The sequence below is a fragment of the Halichondria panicea genome, chromosome 12 (genome assembly GCF_963675165.1).
Source record: "Halichondria panicea chromosome 12, odHalPani1.1, whole genome shotgun sequence".
Lineage (NCBI taxonomy): Eukaryota > Metazoa > Porifera > Demospongiae > Suberitida > Halichondriidae > Halichondria > Halichondria panicea.
In genome coordinates this window covers 402,319-419,851 of record NC_087388.1, presented here as the reverse complement: position 1 = coordinate 419,851, position 17,533 = coordinate 402,319, and the positions used below count along the sequence as shown (strand labels likewise).

Below are 17,533 nucleotides of genomic sequence, written 5' to 3'. Positions count from 1 at the left end.
GGGACATGCGCAAGAGCATGGTGGGGGGGCTGGCAGAGCTGGTAGCCCATATTTATTTTTTGCATTTAATCGTGATCAATCACTGTGTAATTCTTTTGCAATTGGAGAAAACAGTGTACTCATTCCATATTAAAAATGTGCATGCTCAAAGTACACTGTAGTATAGGCATGGGAACTATCCCTAACTCAACTAAGGCCATGCAAAGTCAATTTGTAGTTTCTCAGGCCCTCCCGCTTGGAAATTGGCAGCTTTACAAAAAAGTTAAATATCACGTGACCTCAAATTAAAGGCACTAAAAGAAAAGAAAAGGATAAATTTGTATGGTTTTTTGGTTATGAATATAATTATGACTAAAATTAATAGTGAAAATTATGCACTTCCGCTTATTGAGGAAGTTAGGGGTGTGTTTTCAATTAAATTTCTATGAATATCATTATCATTAATATCTATCAAATACCTCAATCCGCTTGCTATTTTAGGAATAATAGCCTGAGAAACTACAAATTGACTTTGCTTGGCCTAAGGGTTAATTAATATGAGACAAATTGTTCTCACTACATATTATTTGTCGAAGCGTGTCCTTAAGATCGAGCAGCTCTTTTACAGAGTCTAAATCTTTGAGTAGGTAGATACTTGCGAAACAGATCTCGTAATATGGGGACGAGTGGAGGAAGACCGACCAATAGAATAAAAAGCAGGATGAGAATGCTATACAAAATAAAAACGATAATAAATGGAATCCTGACAAGAGTATCCTCATTATTTGCAAGGTTAAGGCGATACAGATGTTGTATTGCAAATCCCATAAAAAAAACAATTCCAACCAAATAGGAGAACGTTCGAAGTGCTTTAGTAGAAAAGGATTGATTTCGAATAGAACGAGTTAATAAAGCCAGTACAACCACACTCAAGTAAATCAGTACCTTGTATACATACCCTAATGCATACCACACAGCATCATGGGTACTTTTCCAGTGTCGCACAACAATTTGACCAGCATCGGTTTTCAGGTACATTACATGCAGTTTCAAAGGGTCAATAGCAGTCCAGAGAGTGCCCAATATGACGTCAATAAAAACCAAAAAGAGCACAAGAATAATCAAGTACTTATTAGCAATGAATCTACCTGGTTTGAGATAGTGTACAAATATACGATGCAATCTCCAAGTACGAGCTCCTACAGTGCCAATTATCACCGTAACTGAGATAGGATGCAACCAGGGTGTGATTAAATTTTGAAGTATTTCAGTAGAAGGCCCGTCAATTTGGCTATGACTCTGTATTATAATGAAAAACAAGTTAAGCAAGTTAAGATAGCATCCCAAGTAAATGAGTTGGCTTAGCAAAATACTTGACGCTTTAACGGAGGGGTGAGATCGGTACTTGATCGTCATTACGTGAAGGAATACTACGGCTATCAACTCCATTGTTGCAAAGATAAGAAAAACGGGAATTATCCCATCATTAACAGTTGAAACTTTGTCTTCAAAGCGGTCAGGAATGCTAACAAATGGTCCGACCTTCGTAAATGACTCTCCATCGTAGTGGGCAACCAGCATTGGCATTCCATCTATTACTTGAAATAAAGATATCATTCTTGTCAAAAATCCAGAATTATTGTTAAACTTGATTCTTCCTGATACTCCACTGAAGTCTAGGCTGTAGAATTCATCAACAGTCATATCTGATAATGTGGTGTTGCCATATTTTTGACCAGTAAGGTCCAGGCTGGAGTGTTTCTTTGTGAGTCTGTCCAAAACCACTGCCCACGCCCATAGTGAATCGTAGAAGTGTGTGGTTCGAGAAGAATAGGAAATGTTGAATGCCATTGATTTCTGTGAGTTGTAGTTTTCAATCCTATCACGTAATTGTTGATCATACTTAGCAAAGGAGTATCTGGAATAAGTGGATGCAGTTGATTCATTTAGTGAAGATAGTCTGTACTTGAGAAAATAAACTCCATTGAGTGCGATGGTTTTCATGTCTTCTTCAGAGCAATTGTACTCTTTATTGTCATAAGAGAAGGTAATGTCTTGAGCCACTTCATCAAATGTATTTCCAACAACAATCCATTGATACTCACCGTATACCACCCCTCGATGTTGAGCTAGGCAAAGCACTCTCTGGGTGATTGCTACAGGGGTGAAGAGAAAGATTACACGGAGATATGTTCTGGTGATATCTGTTAGTGGTATGTACGTCTCAGAAACTGAGGAAAAGAATCCTTCATTAGATAGTGTTATGACCTCTTTCAACAACGTGTTGATTGTCATCAAGTTGGAAGTATCAGATTCGTCAAATAGAACTCCAATTCTTGACCAATTGCTCTTTTGCATTAACTTTATAGCAAAGTGAGCAAATCCTTCATTTGATCCAAGTGATCCTAATGCGTAGGGAAACCTGATTCTATTGGACAGTGCAGGGCTTCCTCCACCGTGTAAAGTCACCAAAGAAATCTCTTTTCGGCTCAACAAAGCTAGAGTGGAGCTTGAGCAACCAGGATCAATCACACCGATAACAGTTTGCTCATTGTAGTAAGTTTTCAAAATTGCATGGTATTGCTTTAGCTGAGTTATTGCAGACGCTGTCTTCGTGGACCAGTTCTATTCGATAATCAGGTAGTATTTCCATCTGACTGTTGATCTGCTTCTTTGCCATATCCAGTGCCAATGAGATTGCAGGCCCATCGCTGTGAGAGGGTGAGTCTGGGCTTGATGGAATCAGACTCAGAATGCGAATAGTTCTGCTTTTACTTGCTGCTGCAGTGTTTGTGCTGATTAGTAACCACACAATCAATTGGAGGCTTAAACTTAAACTTTCGTGAACAGCCATCCTCCGTTTTTCAGTATTGCTGATTTAGAATCTGTGTAAAGTTTTATAGTAAGTTTTAGAGTCATTTATACGTTCTATTGCGCATGTGCAGGATTTTGTAGAGAAAAAAGGGGGGTGGGGCTGGCTGAGGATGCACTGCTGGCTCTGCTGCTGGCTAGGCTGGAGACAAAAAGAATTCTTCGTAGCATCTCACACGGTCAATCCTCAGCTGAGGGTCTTCGGTCAACTGGCCACCAACTAGACCTGTTAATAACAGAGCAGGTTGGCTGGGGAGATCGAGAAATAATAGCGGAAGTGTAAACATTGTGAAACCTTATTACCGGAAGCCGGAAGTGGTGGTATTAGTTGTAGGGGACATGCGCATTAGAGATGCATGTGGGGGAAACATGTGTACTCATTCCATAAAATTTTGCAAATTTACTGGAATGCACTGTATATATAGTATAATTATGGGAACTATCCCTGGTATGACTCTACTAAGCGGTTAATATGAGGTAAAAAACATACAAATTGCTCAATTAATGAAGTATGTCAGTCCTTAAGATCGAGCAGCTCTTTCACAGAGTCTAAATCTTTGAGTAGGTAGATACTTGCGAAACAGATCTCGAAATATAGGGACAAGTGGAGGGAGACCGATTAATAAGATAACAAGCAGGATGAGAAGGCTATACGAAATAAAATTGCTAATCCTGACATGAGCATCTTCATTATTTGCAGGCTTAATTGAATTAATGAAGAATTGATTAATGAAGAATAATGATTTTTTATGAGAATAATGGGCTATAGCTTGGGAATTGGAGAATAGAATAACTGGTAAAATTTGGAGCATAATAGCCTCAAGCCTGCCTCTAGCTCTGCTGCTGGCTAGGCTGGAGACAAAATCCTTCGTAGCATAATCACACATTATGTGTCTCCTAAAAAACGCACACCTCAATTAATAATTATGGGTGGGGCCTGTAAATTCTATTGTGACTGAAGTTGATGAAGCCCAGCTAGCTAGCTAGCTCTAGTCTTGGACATGCGCTATATATGCATAGTACAATCAAGTGCAAGTAAGAGTTTCTATAGGCTTCTAGTCATGTTTACTTGGATTTTAATTCGTGGATTTGCAAAATAATGCTTCGTTCTCGAGTTATGCCTAGTTTTGCTTACTTAACTTGGAATGCTATTGCAGCCTTTTCAGAAGAGTCCGTAGCAAAACTTGTTCACCGAGTGTTACTACTCTACTTAGTAGTAGTTAGCTCTGCATTAGAATGCTAGCTATTGGTAGCTGCAAGAGTGAGCAGAGAGCTGCAAGGCTCTGCTGACTTTCAGCCATTAATTTTAGACTTGAACTTTTGGCATCGATCGTTTTTAACAACAATCATGGTCATTCATTACCCACTCTATTCGGTTGATTGCATGCAGCAAAATTCATCATGATAATTATAATCAATGTGTGTATAATAATTATAAAAGCTAGCTTATTAGTAGTTTTATGTTATGTAGCTTTGGCACCTCCACCGAGGCATCAGCACCTGCGGTGCTTTCATTATATTTGTCCTCAACTCACAAAAAGTGTCAATCACTTGACACAGTAGAGTACGAGTAGACTACAACCATCACAGTAGTTGGAACTGACTCAGCACTCTTTTCTTTTGTACCTAACCATAATTATGTTAGAATGTTACCAGAAAGTATTTGTACACTATGTATCGTTCCAAAACATATACTTTTTAGCTCAATGTGATGTGTTTTATGCTTGATTTATCTGTGTTAGATGGATATCTTCCTTCAGTGAACTTTGTACTGCAATCAATAAAGTACAGTGTATAGTAAAGGCAAACTGGTAGTATATAATGATGCACTCTTAATGCTATTGTAGTTTACACCCCATGCTATTCAAGTGTAGATTACACCCCGTGCTATTCAAGTGTAGATTACACCCCGTGCTATTGTAGCCGACTATATACGCCCTATATGCTATGATATTTACACTCAGTTATGTTTACTCCCCAAATCAGGTCTTATTTACACCCTATATAGTACATGTTGTATGTTTTAGCAGTGTAGGTTAGGAATATGATAGAGTTAGAGTATATAGTTTCAACTAAGTGTGATGTATACATATACATGCATGCAGTTACACACTATACAACTATACTGTATAGTTATATGCAATGTCAATATAAAGTGGTATAATTATACAGCGTTACATGTATACCAAATATACAGCTTTCTACTAAGTGTGATGTATCAATTATACAGTTATATACACTATACAACTACACACTGAATTATACAACTATACTTTTTTATCAACTATATATTATACACTTTATACTGGTTAATTCATAGATTATACAGTATATTATACAGTATAGCTGGTATAATAGCAAGCAAATACATATGGTGTATAACTGTATAAAGTATAACTGGTATAAAGATCCAATACTGCACAGCTCTGCTCAGGCAATTAACAATAATTATCCGCCCACGCCACGCCCACGTCGTATGTTTTTGCTGAGAGTAATCAGAGGCTAATTGCTTGAGCTGCACTGCGCCTGTCGGACCTCCTCTGGGGGAAACATGTGTACTCATTCCATAAAATTTGCAAATTTGCTGGAATGCACTGTAGTATAATTCTGGGAACTATATCCCTGTATGACTCTACTAAGCGGTTAATATGAGGTAAAAACATACAAATTGCTCAATTAATTAAGTATGTCCTTAAGATCGAGCAGCTCTTTCACAGAGTCTAAATCTTTGAGTAGGTAGATACTTGTGAAACAGATCTCGAAATATAGGGACGAGTGGAGGGAGACCGATTAATAAAATAACAAGCAGGATGAGAAGGCTAAGCAAAATAAAAGTGCTAATCCTGACATGAGCATCTTCATTATTTGCAAACTTAAATTGATTTAGAAATCTCATCGCAATTCCTATAGTAGAAACAGCTCCTGCCAGATAGGAGAATGTTCGTAGAGCTTTAGTAGAAAAAGATTGATTTCGAATAGAACGAGTTAAAAAAGTCAGCCTAACCACACTTAAGTAAATCAGTATCTTGTATATAAACATTAATGCATTCCACACAGCTTCATGGGTACTTCTCCAGCGTCGCACAACAATTCGACCAGCATTGCCTTCATTTTTCAGGTATATTACATGCAGTTTTAAAGGGTCAATAGCAGTCCAGAGAATGCCTAAGATGACATCGATAAGAACCAAAAAGAGCACAAAAGTAAACAAGTACTTATTAGCAATGAATCTACCTGGTTTGAGATAGTGTAAAAATATTCGATACAATCTAAAGGTACGAGCTCCTACAGTGCCAATTATCAATGTAATTGAGATAGGGTGCAACCAGGGTGTGATTAAATTTTGAAGTATTTCAGTAGAAGGCCCGTCAATTTGACTATGACTGTGTATTAAATTGAAAAACAAGTTAAGCAAGTAAAGATAGCATCCCAAGTAAATGAGTTGGCTTAGCAAAACACTTGACGCTTTAACGGAGGGGTGAGATCGGTACTTGATCGTCATTACGTGAAGGAATACTACGGCTATCAACTCCATCGTTGCAAAGATAAGAAAAACGGGAATTATCCCATCATTAACAGTTGAAACTTTGTCTTCAAAGCGGTCAGGAATGCTAATAAATGGTCTGACCTGCATAAATGACTCTCCATCGTAGTGGGAAACCAGCATTGGCATTTCATCTATTACTTGAAATAATGATATCATTCTTGTCAAAAATCCAGTAGAATTGTTAAACTTGATTCTTCCTGACACTCCACTGAAGTCTAAGCTGTAGAATTCATCAACAATCATATCTGATAACGTGGTGTTGCCGTATTTTTGACCAGTAAGGTCCAAGCTGGAGTGTTTCTTTGTGAGTCTGTCCAAAACTACTGCCCACGCCCATAGTGAATCGTAGAAGTATGTGGTTCGAAAAGAATAGGAAATGTTGAACGCCATTGACTTCTGTGAGTTGTAGTTTTCAATCCTATCACGTAATCGTTGATCATACTTAGCAAAAGAGTATCTGGAATAAGTGGATGCAGTTGATTCATTTAGTGAAGAAATTTTGAACTCGAGAAAATAAACTCCATTGAGTGTGATGGTTTTCATAGTTTCTTTAGAGCAATTGTACTCTTTATGATCATAAGAGAAGGTAATGTCTTGAGCCACTTCATCAAATGTATTTCCAACAACAATCCATTGATACTCATCATATACCATCCCTTGATGTTGGGCTAGGCAAAGCACTCTCTGGGTGATTGCTACAGGGGTAAAGAGAAAGATTACACGGAGATATGTTCTGGTGATATCTGATAGTGGTAGATACGTTTCAGAAACGGAGGAAAAGAATCCTTCATTAGATAGTGTTATGACCTCTTTCAACAACGTGTTGATTGTCATCAAGTTGGAAGTATCAGATTCATCAAATAAAACTCCAATTCTTGACCAATTGCTCTTTTGCATTAACTTTACAGCAAAGCGAGTAAATCCTTCATTTGATCCAAGTGATCCTAATGCGTAGGGGAACTTGATTCTATTGGACAGTGCAGGGCTTCCTCCACCGTGTAAAGTCACCAAAGAAATCTCTTTGCGGCTCAACAAAGCTAGAGTGGAGCTTGAGCAACCAGGACCAATCACACCAATAACAGTTTGTTCATTGTAGTACGTTCTCAAAATTGCTTGGTATGCTTTAGCTGAGTTATTGCAGACGCTGTCTTCGTGGACCAGTTCTATTCGATAATCTGGTAGTATTTCTATCTGACTGTTGATCTGCTTCTTTGCCATATCCAGTGCCAATGAGATTGCAGGGCCATCACTCTGAGAGGGTGAGTCTGGGCTTGATGGAAGCAGACTCAGAATGTGAATAGTTCTGCTTTTACTTGCTGCTTCAGTGTTTGTGCAGATTAGTATCCACAATATCAATAGGAAGCTTGAAGTTAAACTTTTGTGAACAGCCATTCTGTTTACAATATTGCTGACTTTTATTGATAATAATTATTACAGAATGGCATTCTGGATTATGAGACTACCGTATAGCGCGAAATTTTCGAGGTACTATCCTCAAAAGGCACAATGTTCGCGGAATGACTGCTTACCGGAAGCCACGCCTTTAAATTTAATTTTTGTGTAGAATTCTGAAATCCGCGAAAATTAATAAGCCCCTCAAATTCAACAGAGCATAGACTTAGCCGGCCTCCACAGACTCAAAACAAAAGGCACAAAAACTAAGACCATACCATGTACCAGTTCAAACCTGAAGTGAATACAAAATCAATAAAGCATGAGGCCAAAAACAATCCTAGGCCTTGCCAAAATGTTGCCTATTACAGTGGTTTCATACCTTTGCAGGCTATACCGCAAGAGCACTGCAACCACAATGTAGTAAATATGTGACAGGGCCTAGGAAAACAACCTTTATGGAGCAAACTAATAATGTTCAGTACACTACAAAGTAAAATATTTAGAGCTATTTTAGGATTTTGGTTTTCTTTCATAAGAAGTAACTTCAATATCTCCTCTAACTAAAAAAAAAATTTTTTTATCTGAAAATTTTTTGTATAGCCGTTACAAGGCAGCCATTGAATTTTTTCATGCTGTTCTTATATGCAGATAGAACTTGGAACATTAGTTTCTCAAAACGGTAGGTCAATACTGTCCCCCTTTCACCCGAAAATATTTTGGGGTAGGAAGGTGCAAAGTGAGTGATATTGTAATCAATTTGAAGCTTAAGCACTGCTTTATTTAATTAAGCAATAAAATACAATTAATTAGTTTGCTCCATAAGGGTTGTTTTCCTAGGCCGTCACATATAGTATTTTGGTTGGCTTCTGTTATGATTGTCATCATCCTGTTGTCGTGCAGTAAATAATTATATAGTATTTTGGTTGGCTTCTGTTATGATTGTCATCATCCTGTTGTCATGCAGTAACACAAGCTAACAAAATATACATGTACTATTCTATTTGGTATAAGATTTCTGCTAAACTTCCTTTATTACATAGAAGACTTAGACAACTAGTACATATAGCCCAGAATTTAGGCTCACCATGCACTCTTCATGATTAATTAAAAATTGCAATTTAATCAATTATAATATATGGTTGTGTACTCATTCTACAAAAACTAATATCTGTGGGGGGCTAAATAAATCAAAATGCCAGTTGTGCATGTCTCTCACATTTTCGTAGATAATCATATAATAAATAGGTGTCTTAATACTATCAAGGGCGTATACAGAAAATCTTCTCTGTATACGCCCTTGGTACTATATACAGCTAGCCTTGTGGACGATCTCATGGCATTCTGACACGCTATCTTTTAATATATCAGCTAATGCAAGCAGACATATTAATTTGCATGCATGCATGTGTGTACATGCATAACATTATAATCAATAGTCACGTATGTATCCTGGCGTGCATGTTATCAGGAGTATATAGTATAAATGAATAGGAGTGCAGGCAGCTCACTATATAGACCGTGTAAGGGCATTGTGAAAGAAGTACGTCATTCTATGTGTGTATAAAACACCCGCATCTCAAGTGGCTCTATAAACGAAACAGTGTGGGGTTAATGGTAAAACTTCTGATTGTAGCCCGCCTGTGTATATAGCCATACATGCACGGTTATGTCAACCCACACAGTTTACAATACTACAAGCGTTACGGTTTCCGGCATATGACACAACATTATAGGTGTTATTCATGCACTCCAGGTGTTAGTACACCTATACAGTATGTAAGACACCTATTAAATATTTTAGCACTTATTTAACAATTTATTTAATTAAAAAAATTGGACTGAGACATGCACAACTGGCTCACCCCCCCCCCCCCCAATAGAATAGTAGTATGGGAACTATCCCTGTCAATTCAACTAAGCAGATAATTTTAGATAAAACAAATAAAAGTTTCTCCATAATTATCTAATTTGTCTTTAATAAAGTGTGTCCTTTCTAAGAATTGACTAAATACGTAGATACTTGCAAAACATCTCTCGAAATATAGGGATGAGTGGAGGAAGACTGACCAATAGAATAAACAAGAAGATGAGAATGCTATACAAAATAAAAGTGATAATAAATGGAATCCTGACAAGAGTATCCTTATTATAATTTTTTGCAGGGTTAAGGGCATACAGAAGTTGTATCGCATTTCCCAAAGTATACACAATTCCTGCCAAATAGGAAGACACTCGAACGGCTTTAGTAGAAAAAAATTTAGAATTAATAGAACGAGTTAATAAAGCCAGCACAACCACACTTAAGAAAATCAGTCCATTGTATACATACGCTAATGCATACCACACAGCATTATGGGTACTTCTCCAGCGTCGCACAACAATTCGACCAGCATCGGTTCTCAGGTATATTACATACAGTTTCAAAGGGTCAATAGCAGTCCAAAGAGTGCCGACAATGACATCAATAAAAACCAAAAAAAACACAAAAATAATCAAATTCGTATTAGTAAGGAATTTTTGCATGCCAAAGGGTCCGAATATCCGATACAATCTAAAGGTACGAGCTCCTACAGTCCCAACCATCAATGTAAATGTGATAGGATGCAACCAGGGTGTGATTAAATTTTGAAGTATTTCAGTAGAAGGCCCGTCAATTTGGCTATGACTCTGGATTATAATGAAAAACAAGCTAAGCAAGTAAAGATAGCATCCCAAGTAAATGAGTTGGCTTAGTACAAAACTTGACGCTTTAACAGAGGGGTGAGATCGGTACTTGATCGTTATTACGTGAAGGAATACTACGGCTATCAACTCCATTGTTGCAAAGATAAGAAAAACGGGAATTATCCCATCATTAGCAGTTGAAACTTTGTCTTCAAAGCGGTCAGGAATGCTAACAAATGGTCCGACCTTCGTAAATGACTCTCCATCGTAGTGGGCAATCAGCATTGGCTTTCCATCTATTACTTGAAATAAAGATATCATTCTTGTCAAAAATCCAGAAGTATTGTTAAACTTGATTCTTCCTGACACTCCACTGAAGTCTAGGCTGTAGAATTCATCAACAATCATATCTGATAACGTGGTGTTGCCGTATTTTTGACTAGTAAGGTTGAGGCTGGAGTGTTTCTTTGTGAGTCTGTCCAAAACTACTGCCCACGCCCATAGTGAATCGTAGAAGTATGTAGTTCGAGAAGAATAGGAAATGTTGAATGCCATAGACTTCTGCGAGTTGTAGTTTTCAATCCTATCACGTAATCGTTGATCATACTTAGCAAAGGAGTATCTGGAATAAGTGGATGCAGTTGATTCATTTAGTGAAGATAGTCTGTATTTGAGAAAATAAACTCCATTGAGTGCGATGGTTTTCATGTCTTCTTCAGAGCAATTGTACTCTTTATGGTCATAAGAGAAGGTAATGTCTTGAGCCACTTCATTAAATGTATTTCCAACAACAATCCATTGATACTTATCATATACCATCCCTCGATGTTGGGCTAGGCAAAGCACTCTCTGGGTGATTGCTACAGGGGTGAAGAGAAAGATTACACGGAGATATATTTCGGTGATATCTGTTAGTGGTAGATACGTTTCAGAAACAGAGGAGAGGAATCCTTCATTAGATAGTATTATGGCCTCTTTCAACAACGTGTTGATTATCATCAAGTTGGAAGTATCAGATTCGTCAAACAGAACTCCAATTCTTGACCAATTGCTCTTTTGCATTAACTTTACAGCAAAGCGAGCAAATCGTTCATTTGATCCAAGTGATCCTAATGCGTAGGGAAACTTGATTCTATTGGACAGTGCAGGGCTTCCTCCACCGTGTAAAGTCACCAAAGAAATCTCTTTGCGGCTCAACAAAGCTAGAGTGGAGCTTGAGCAACCAGGATCAATCACACCGATAACAGTTTGTTCATTGTAGTAAGTTTTCAAAATTGCTTGGTATGCTTTTGCAGAGTTATTGCAGACGCTGTCTTCGTGGACCAGTTTTATTCGATAATCAGGTAGTATTTCTATCTGACTGTTGATCTGCTTCTTTGCCATATCCAGTGCCAATGATATCACAGGGCCATCGCTCTGAGAGGGTGAGTATGGGCTTGATGGAAGCAGACTCAGAATGCGAATAGTTCTGCTTTTACTTGCTGCTGCAGTGTTTGTACAGATTAGTATCCACAATATCAATAGGAGGCTTGAAGTTAAACTTTTGTGAACAGCCATCTCTGTTTCAAGAGAATTATATAATTATTGCAGTTTCCATAAAGTTTTATGCAGTCCTATTGCGCATGTGCAAGATTTTGTTTTGACAAAAAAAGGGGGTGGGGCTGGCTTTGGATGCTTCTGCTCGGGGCTACAAGAAAATGGAGACAAAACGAATTCTTCGTAGCATCTCACACGGTCGATCCTCAGCTGAGGGTCTTCGGCCAGCTGGCCACCGACTAGACCTGTTAATAACAGAGCAGGTTGGCTGGGGAGAAACAAGTTTGACATAGCTAGATCTACTAGATTTAGTAACTAGATAAGACTGAGTGTATTTCATTCATTCAGTAGCTTTGCTAATATGCTAAGATTACTGCAAAATTTTCTTTATTACACAGAGGACATTAGTCAAGACCACACAAGAGAGTCTTCAAAAAGCTCTGAAACAGTATCAAACATCAAGTTCAAAGGTGTGGAGTGATTCTACATTCTGAATGAATGCTACTGTTCAACTAATTTCTGCACACACACACACACACACACACACACACACACACACCCACATACCAGGAGGAGCAAGAGAGTGCTAGAATGCAAGTACATTCACTGCTGACTCGAGCACAGGAGCTTGTCGTAACTGTTCAGGTAACTAACTGCCTCAGGTGTCAACTACGAAGCAAAAAGCTAATTAGCGACTAGTTTAAGTGTTTATTACAGCTATTTTAATACCTTGTTCTAGGTTATCCTTCATATTAGATCAGAGATTGGGCACATTCAGCAGGAAATTCGAAATACAAAAGCAAGACATGAACCGGTATGAGAACTAGCTACCGTAAAATTTAATAAAGGGCGATACAAAAATTAATCCTGATTTTTCTTTGGCACATAAATAGAACGAAGAAATTGCAGAATAAATAGGTACACAATTAGACCCAATAAAAATCAAGTTGGCGCTATAAGATTATATAGAGTGGCGCTTTTTTACTGTGATATAGACTTTCAATTTATAGACGAGTAAGTTGCATGGTCGTCTCCAATGGCTAGAGCAGCACTTGGAGAAGATGCTGATGGCCAAGAGAAGAGGACGCCCTGGTGCTCACGGGGGGAGGAGAGCACAGGTGAGAGAGAGCTAGGGTCTCTTAAAGTATAATAATTATCATGATATAATTACTACAGCAGAATTAATTCATAATAGCCACACGCCTTAACAGCCACCCCTAAAAAACTGCATTGTAATCCCAAATGAACAGTCAGTAATTACAAAAACAACCCCTTAACAAAGGCCACCTTTGTATAATTGTTAAAACTCCCCCCCCCCCCCCACAAATGTGTTAATTAAAGGGTTCCACTGTACATGTATATACCATTACAATAATTTGTTTCCAGGCACAAGCTCAGGTGGGTCATGCAAGGCCAGTCAGGGGACAACCACTAAGAGAAGCAGTGAGCATTGGAACAATAAGCAGAGGAGACGATCTCTCTGATTTTGATCGGACATCGCCACAAGGCTCTCCGTGGAAATCAACAGAATCTACGGGAACATCGAATATACAGAACATCCGTAGCCTCAGTTCCAAGCACTCTGCCAGCCACGACAGTGATGCCTGGCACAGTGAGAGTGAAGCCAACTGGACAATGGTGGAGACGTATTCCAACCAACCGAAGGATATTTCTCAGAGTCAAGTCTTGAGTGAAGATGAACAGAAACAGAGTCAGTTTACTTGCGTATACTGTAAAAATACAAATGTACAGAGGCAGAGCAAATTAGGCCATCCCGTATTGCACACTTTTAGTTGCGTTGCACGCTTTTTAAGTGTTTTTAGTGTGCTCATCACACTTTATTTGTTATACAGTGTGCACTCCCAACTGGTCCAAGTCTGTCATCACAGAGCAGCAGTCGATATCGGCTAGTCCTCAAGCCCCAGGTGGGGAAAAGAAAAGGTATTCTTCATTGGCCCTACATCGGAGAGATTTCTCTGTGGATAGCAGCGAAGGATGGAACTTGCAAGGAACAACTTGTAATTTCGAACCAAGACGTCCTCTTGAAATTTTTGGTGAATGTTCGTGGAATTCTTTGAGTCTGGCTACTAATTCTAATCTGGTTCAATCAGGTGCTCAATCATGTACGTAAGTTCTGTCAGTTAATTGTTTCTTTATACAGCTTCTGGTATGACTCAAGATGTGGTTGGTTTGTCACTGTCAATGCTGGTAGGTAACCTGGTGCTATGTATGCTTCAATTATTGACCTCCATTCTTATAATGCGTACATAGCATGCCGGTGTGAGTGACATCAGCAATGACATTGAGACTCTTAAGAAACTGATTGTGAATGCTGGGCAAGCAGCCACTAACTTGGGACCATTTGTATCAACAAACAAAGCGGCCGTTCACTTTACACTCAACTCAAGAGACAAGTCAGCTACTAAAAGTGAGTAGTTGGATACATAATATAGTACACTTACCCGGCCGCTGTACAGTATAACTTTATACATAGTACTGTATATTTCCGTTGTGAATATATAATTGTATTTACTGTAGGGTCGACAACATTCAATGTACAGGTATGGCTCAGTATGTGTTTATGTGTGTTTATGATGCTGTTGTATATAGGGAAAGTCCCCCTCACATGATTTGAACAGCCTACCTTCCCTCGATGACATCACGTCAGAATGCAGCAAGCTAAGTCCATCCAAGAAACCATACGGCAAACAAGTAAGAATAAAAAGCCACATGCAATATACCACCCATGCACACATCTTAATACATTCTCCATTAATTCTCGATAGGTCACTCGTAATCGATCATCCACTTACCCCCGTGTCACAAGTGTCTGGTGCAAGAGCACCCCCCTCAAGAGCACCCAGGCACCACTATTGGTAGGTCCACAAACTCTGTTTTAGTTGTTCAATTAAATTTTGAATCACATTTTGAATTTTGAATATCGTGTGTGTGCAGAGAATTAGTGTTCCGAATAGTGCAGCAGCAGTGAAGCTGAGGTGAGTGCAGTAATGTATGTATTAGCTAGATGCTGCTTTGGATGCAGTGATATAATTATTCTTACATGCAGTATTGCTAGTAAGAGCCCGGCCAGATTACGGAGAATATCGCGGATGTCTAAAACAGGATCTAGGAGAGCTTCAAGAGGCGGCTACTCAGTCACAGGTGTTATACGTACTCAATTTTGTTATTATTGTTTTCTTAATTATAGACAAAGATGACATCTTTGACAAGGAAGTGCACCAACAAAGATACATCATTGTAAGCAAGATGGACGAATCCTCAATATCTGTATAATTATTATTTTATTTTTATGTTCTACACAAATATTACAGGAACTATTATATCAAACGACATCATCAGTGCATGATGCGAGAAAGAGCAGTATTCAGGTATGCTTAAAAATAATTTTACGTTGACTATATTTGATTCTATACATGCAGGCGTTGGGATTGCTTCCATTCAAGAGTGAGGAGGTAGAGAAAAGACTGCAAGAAATTGTAAGTTAAAATTAAACTATAGAATTTATTTAATTTGTTATGGCATGTATTACTGCTGTGTATAGATGATGTCAGACAGTGCACCTTTAGTGCAGTATGAAGCGTTCAAGTCTCTGCTATCGCTAGGTGAGTCAATCCCTTGACAACCATCTTTATCTTCTGTGATCATAAAATTAATTATGGCATCATAGGAATTGTAAACACCGAAATAATTTCTTTCGCTGGAACCTGTCTCAGAGGTAAATCACTTATTTTTTTATTTTAATTATAGTGCCATGGCTGAATTCCAATAGGTTCTGCCTTATTAAGCTATGATCTACTTTCATTCCTTTCTCAAGACCATATTATCAAACATCTATCCAAAAAGGTAAGGGCAGTTTCCTCGCACAAAACAGAGCAGACTTAAATAATAATAATAATTATACCATAATTATATCGGGCTTCGAAAATGATACTGTACAAGCCTGATTGCGTTTCTAACTATTGCGAATTGCATGCCAAGCATGAGAAATTGCATGCTCATGATCACTGTTCGTGTTTCTTTCGATTGCGAATGATGCGAACATTTGCAATTTGCAGAACATCGTATTCAAAACCCGAAATGCAGTAAAGTAAATATTCAATTTTACAGTGTGACGATATTCAATTGTCGTTGGTTGAGGTATTGCATCAAGATCTCTTGGGGCTATTGAAAGAAGACCATTCGCGATTATCATTTCTGATAGCTTTGCTATTCAGTGAAGCTGGATTGGAACAAGAACTTTGCCTTGAACCGTTGAAACAAACTTTAAGTTCGTCTTCACCTGAACATCAAAATCAGGTACCGTATATATGAATGAATTTTTTTGCTACCGGCCTAATTAGCTACGTACTTACGTACTTTTCAATTTTACAGGCTCTGTGTTGTTTAATTAAATGCTGGAAATGTCATGATAGCGTTGTAGTGTGCTCAGCTTTACAGCAAATGAAAAAGCTGCACAACTGGAAAGTAAGTTCTTTAAAATTTACCTCATTACTCTAAATTCATATTCTTGCTTCTCTACAAAGCTACGTCAGCGATCTATCGAGTACTTGACTACAGTTGGTAAGTGACGTAATTATGTACAATTATCTCTGTAAGTGTAAACGAGAATGTCATTTTCTTGTTCAGACAAGAAATCACTGATTATTATTTCAACTGATGAAACAAAGCGAAATATATACGATGTTCTGCTTGATCGACTTCCTAACGAGCCCATTCTGGTACGAAATATAGACTACCTGTTGTGACTAGATTTTGACTTTTGGTTTAATTCTGCAGGTTGTTCGTTTAGCCATTGGAAAGCTACTGACTCACCTGGAGCTCAGAACTAAGGCTGAACACACTTTAATTGGGTATGTGGTAGATATGTACATGTAGTGTACTGTATAGTCACTCAACGATTGATTGGTTGCATCTCATAGGAAACTGGAGCATAAAAATGAAGTGATTCGAACTGAAGCCATAACTGCTCTGGTACGTTAATGAATTTAATACATTCATCTGTGAATTTTGTATTTGTGGTTGAATTCATGTTCTAATCTCCAGAGTGCCTTTGACAACCCAAGTTCTAAGAATGTGCGAGCGTTCATCGAATGTCTGAATTTCGATCCAAGCAATTATGTTCGTGTGCAAGTGAGTTGGTCGATTGGTTGCAAAAAGTATAGATTACAATTAACAAGCTAAAATACAAACCTGGCTTGCTAGAGTAACATTTGCTGCAAATAAGTATTACATTTTTTCTAGGTGGTGAGGTTGTTTTCTAACATGTGGCATCGCAATCCGCTCATTCTGAATCAACTGATTGAGAAAAGCAGAGGAACGGGACATGTTGCACAGTGAGCTGCATAGTCGCTATAGCTACCATTATGTATGTTATGTTCTCTCCTCTCTCTACTGCAGAGAGTGTTTGGCGGTTCTGGCAAGAATATCAAAAACTTGAACATTGCAGCTATAATATTATTCGTTTTTATAGGAATGTGTTGTTAGGCTCATGAATATGATCAGCTAGTGTCTAATCAGGCT

General features: G+C 38.3%; 2 protein-coding genes across 3 annotated transcripts; one reads left to right on the top strand and one right to left on the bottom strand.

The window, feature by feature from the left end:
- Positions 1 to 45: 45 nt before the first annotated feature.
- On the bottom strand, positions 46 to 7,789 carry LOC135345443 (gamma-aminobutyric acid type B receptor subunit 2-like). Its single transcript, XM_064542865.1, has 2 exons — positions 6,479 to 7,789; positions 46 to 2,604 (listed from the first exon to the last, which is right to left on the bottom strand). Exons 1-2 carry the CDS (start codon positions 7,787 to 7,789, stop codon positions 583 to 585), a joined length of 3,333 nt encoding a protein of 1,110 aa, XP_064398935.1. The 3' UTR covers positions 46 to 582.
- Positions 7,790 to 12,119: 4,330 nt separating this feature from the next.
- LOC135345005 (uncharacterized) lies at positions 12,120 to 17,526 on the top strand. 2 transcript variants are annotated; one of them, XM_064542318.1, is made up of 29 exons: positions 12,120 to 12,255; positions 12,391 to 12,462; positions 12,563 to 12,637; positions 12,732 to 12,806; positions 13,003 to 13,110; positions 13,379 to 13,703; positions 13,846 to 14,103; positions 14,154 to 14,200; positions 14,264 to 14,420; positions 14,531 to 14,553; positions 14,603 to 14,704; positions 14,779 to 14,868; positions 14,948 to 14,988; positions 15,060 to 15,154; positions 15,201 to 15,250; positions 15,325 to 15,381; positions 15,433 to 15,489; positions 15,555 to 15,615; positions 15,681 to 15,728; positions 15,783 to 15,856; positions 16,121 to 16,309; positions 16,385 to 16,477; positions 16,537 to 16,573; positions 16,640 to 16,731; positions 16,790 to 16,863; positions 16,933 to 16,984; positions 17,057 to 17,143; positions 17,255 to 17,346; positions 17,411 to 17,526. In XM_064542318.1, the coding sequence occupies exons 1-29, from the start codon at positions 12,154 to 12,156 to the stop codon at positions 17,448 to 17,450; spliced, it is 2,673 nt and encodes an 890-aa protein (XP_064398388.1). In that variant the 5' UTR covers positions 12,120 to 12,153; the 3' UTR covers positions 17,451 to 17,526. The 2 variants fall into 2 exon arrangements, with proteins under 2 accessions (XP_064398388.1, XP_064398389.1); XM_064542319.1 differs by lacking the exon at positions 12,120 to 12,255 and having other exon boundaries at positions 12,395 to 12,462; positions 12,749 to 12,806.
- Positions 17,527 to 17,533: the final 7 nt, after the last annotated feature.

Bases quoted from the DNA above. Each gene is read 5' to 3' on its own strand.
- LOC135345443 (XM_064542865.1), bottom strand. From the start codon at position 7,789: ATGGCTGTTCACAAAAGTTTAACTTCAAGCTTCCTATTGATATTGTGG. The intron at 2,605-6,478 runs GTCAGACCATTT...ATTATCGAATAG, and splicing joins ATGGAGAGTCATTTATGCAG to AACTGGTCCACGAAGACAGC.
- LOC135345005 (XM_064542318.1), top strand. From the start codon at position 12,154: ATGGAGACAAAACGAATTCTTCGTAGCATCTCACACGGTCGATCCTCA. The intron at 14,705-14,778 runs GTAAGAATAAAA...AATTCTCGATAG, and splicing joins AGAAACCATACGGCAAACAA to GTCACTCGTAATCGATCATC. The intron at 16,864-16,932 runs GTATGTGGTAGA...TGCATCTCATAG, and splicing joins GCTGAACACACTTTAATTGG to GAAACTGGAGCATAAAAATG.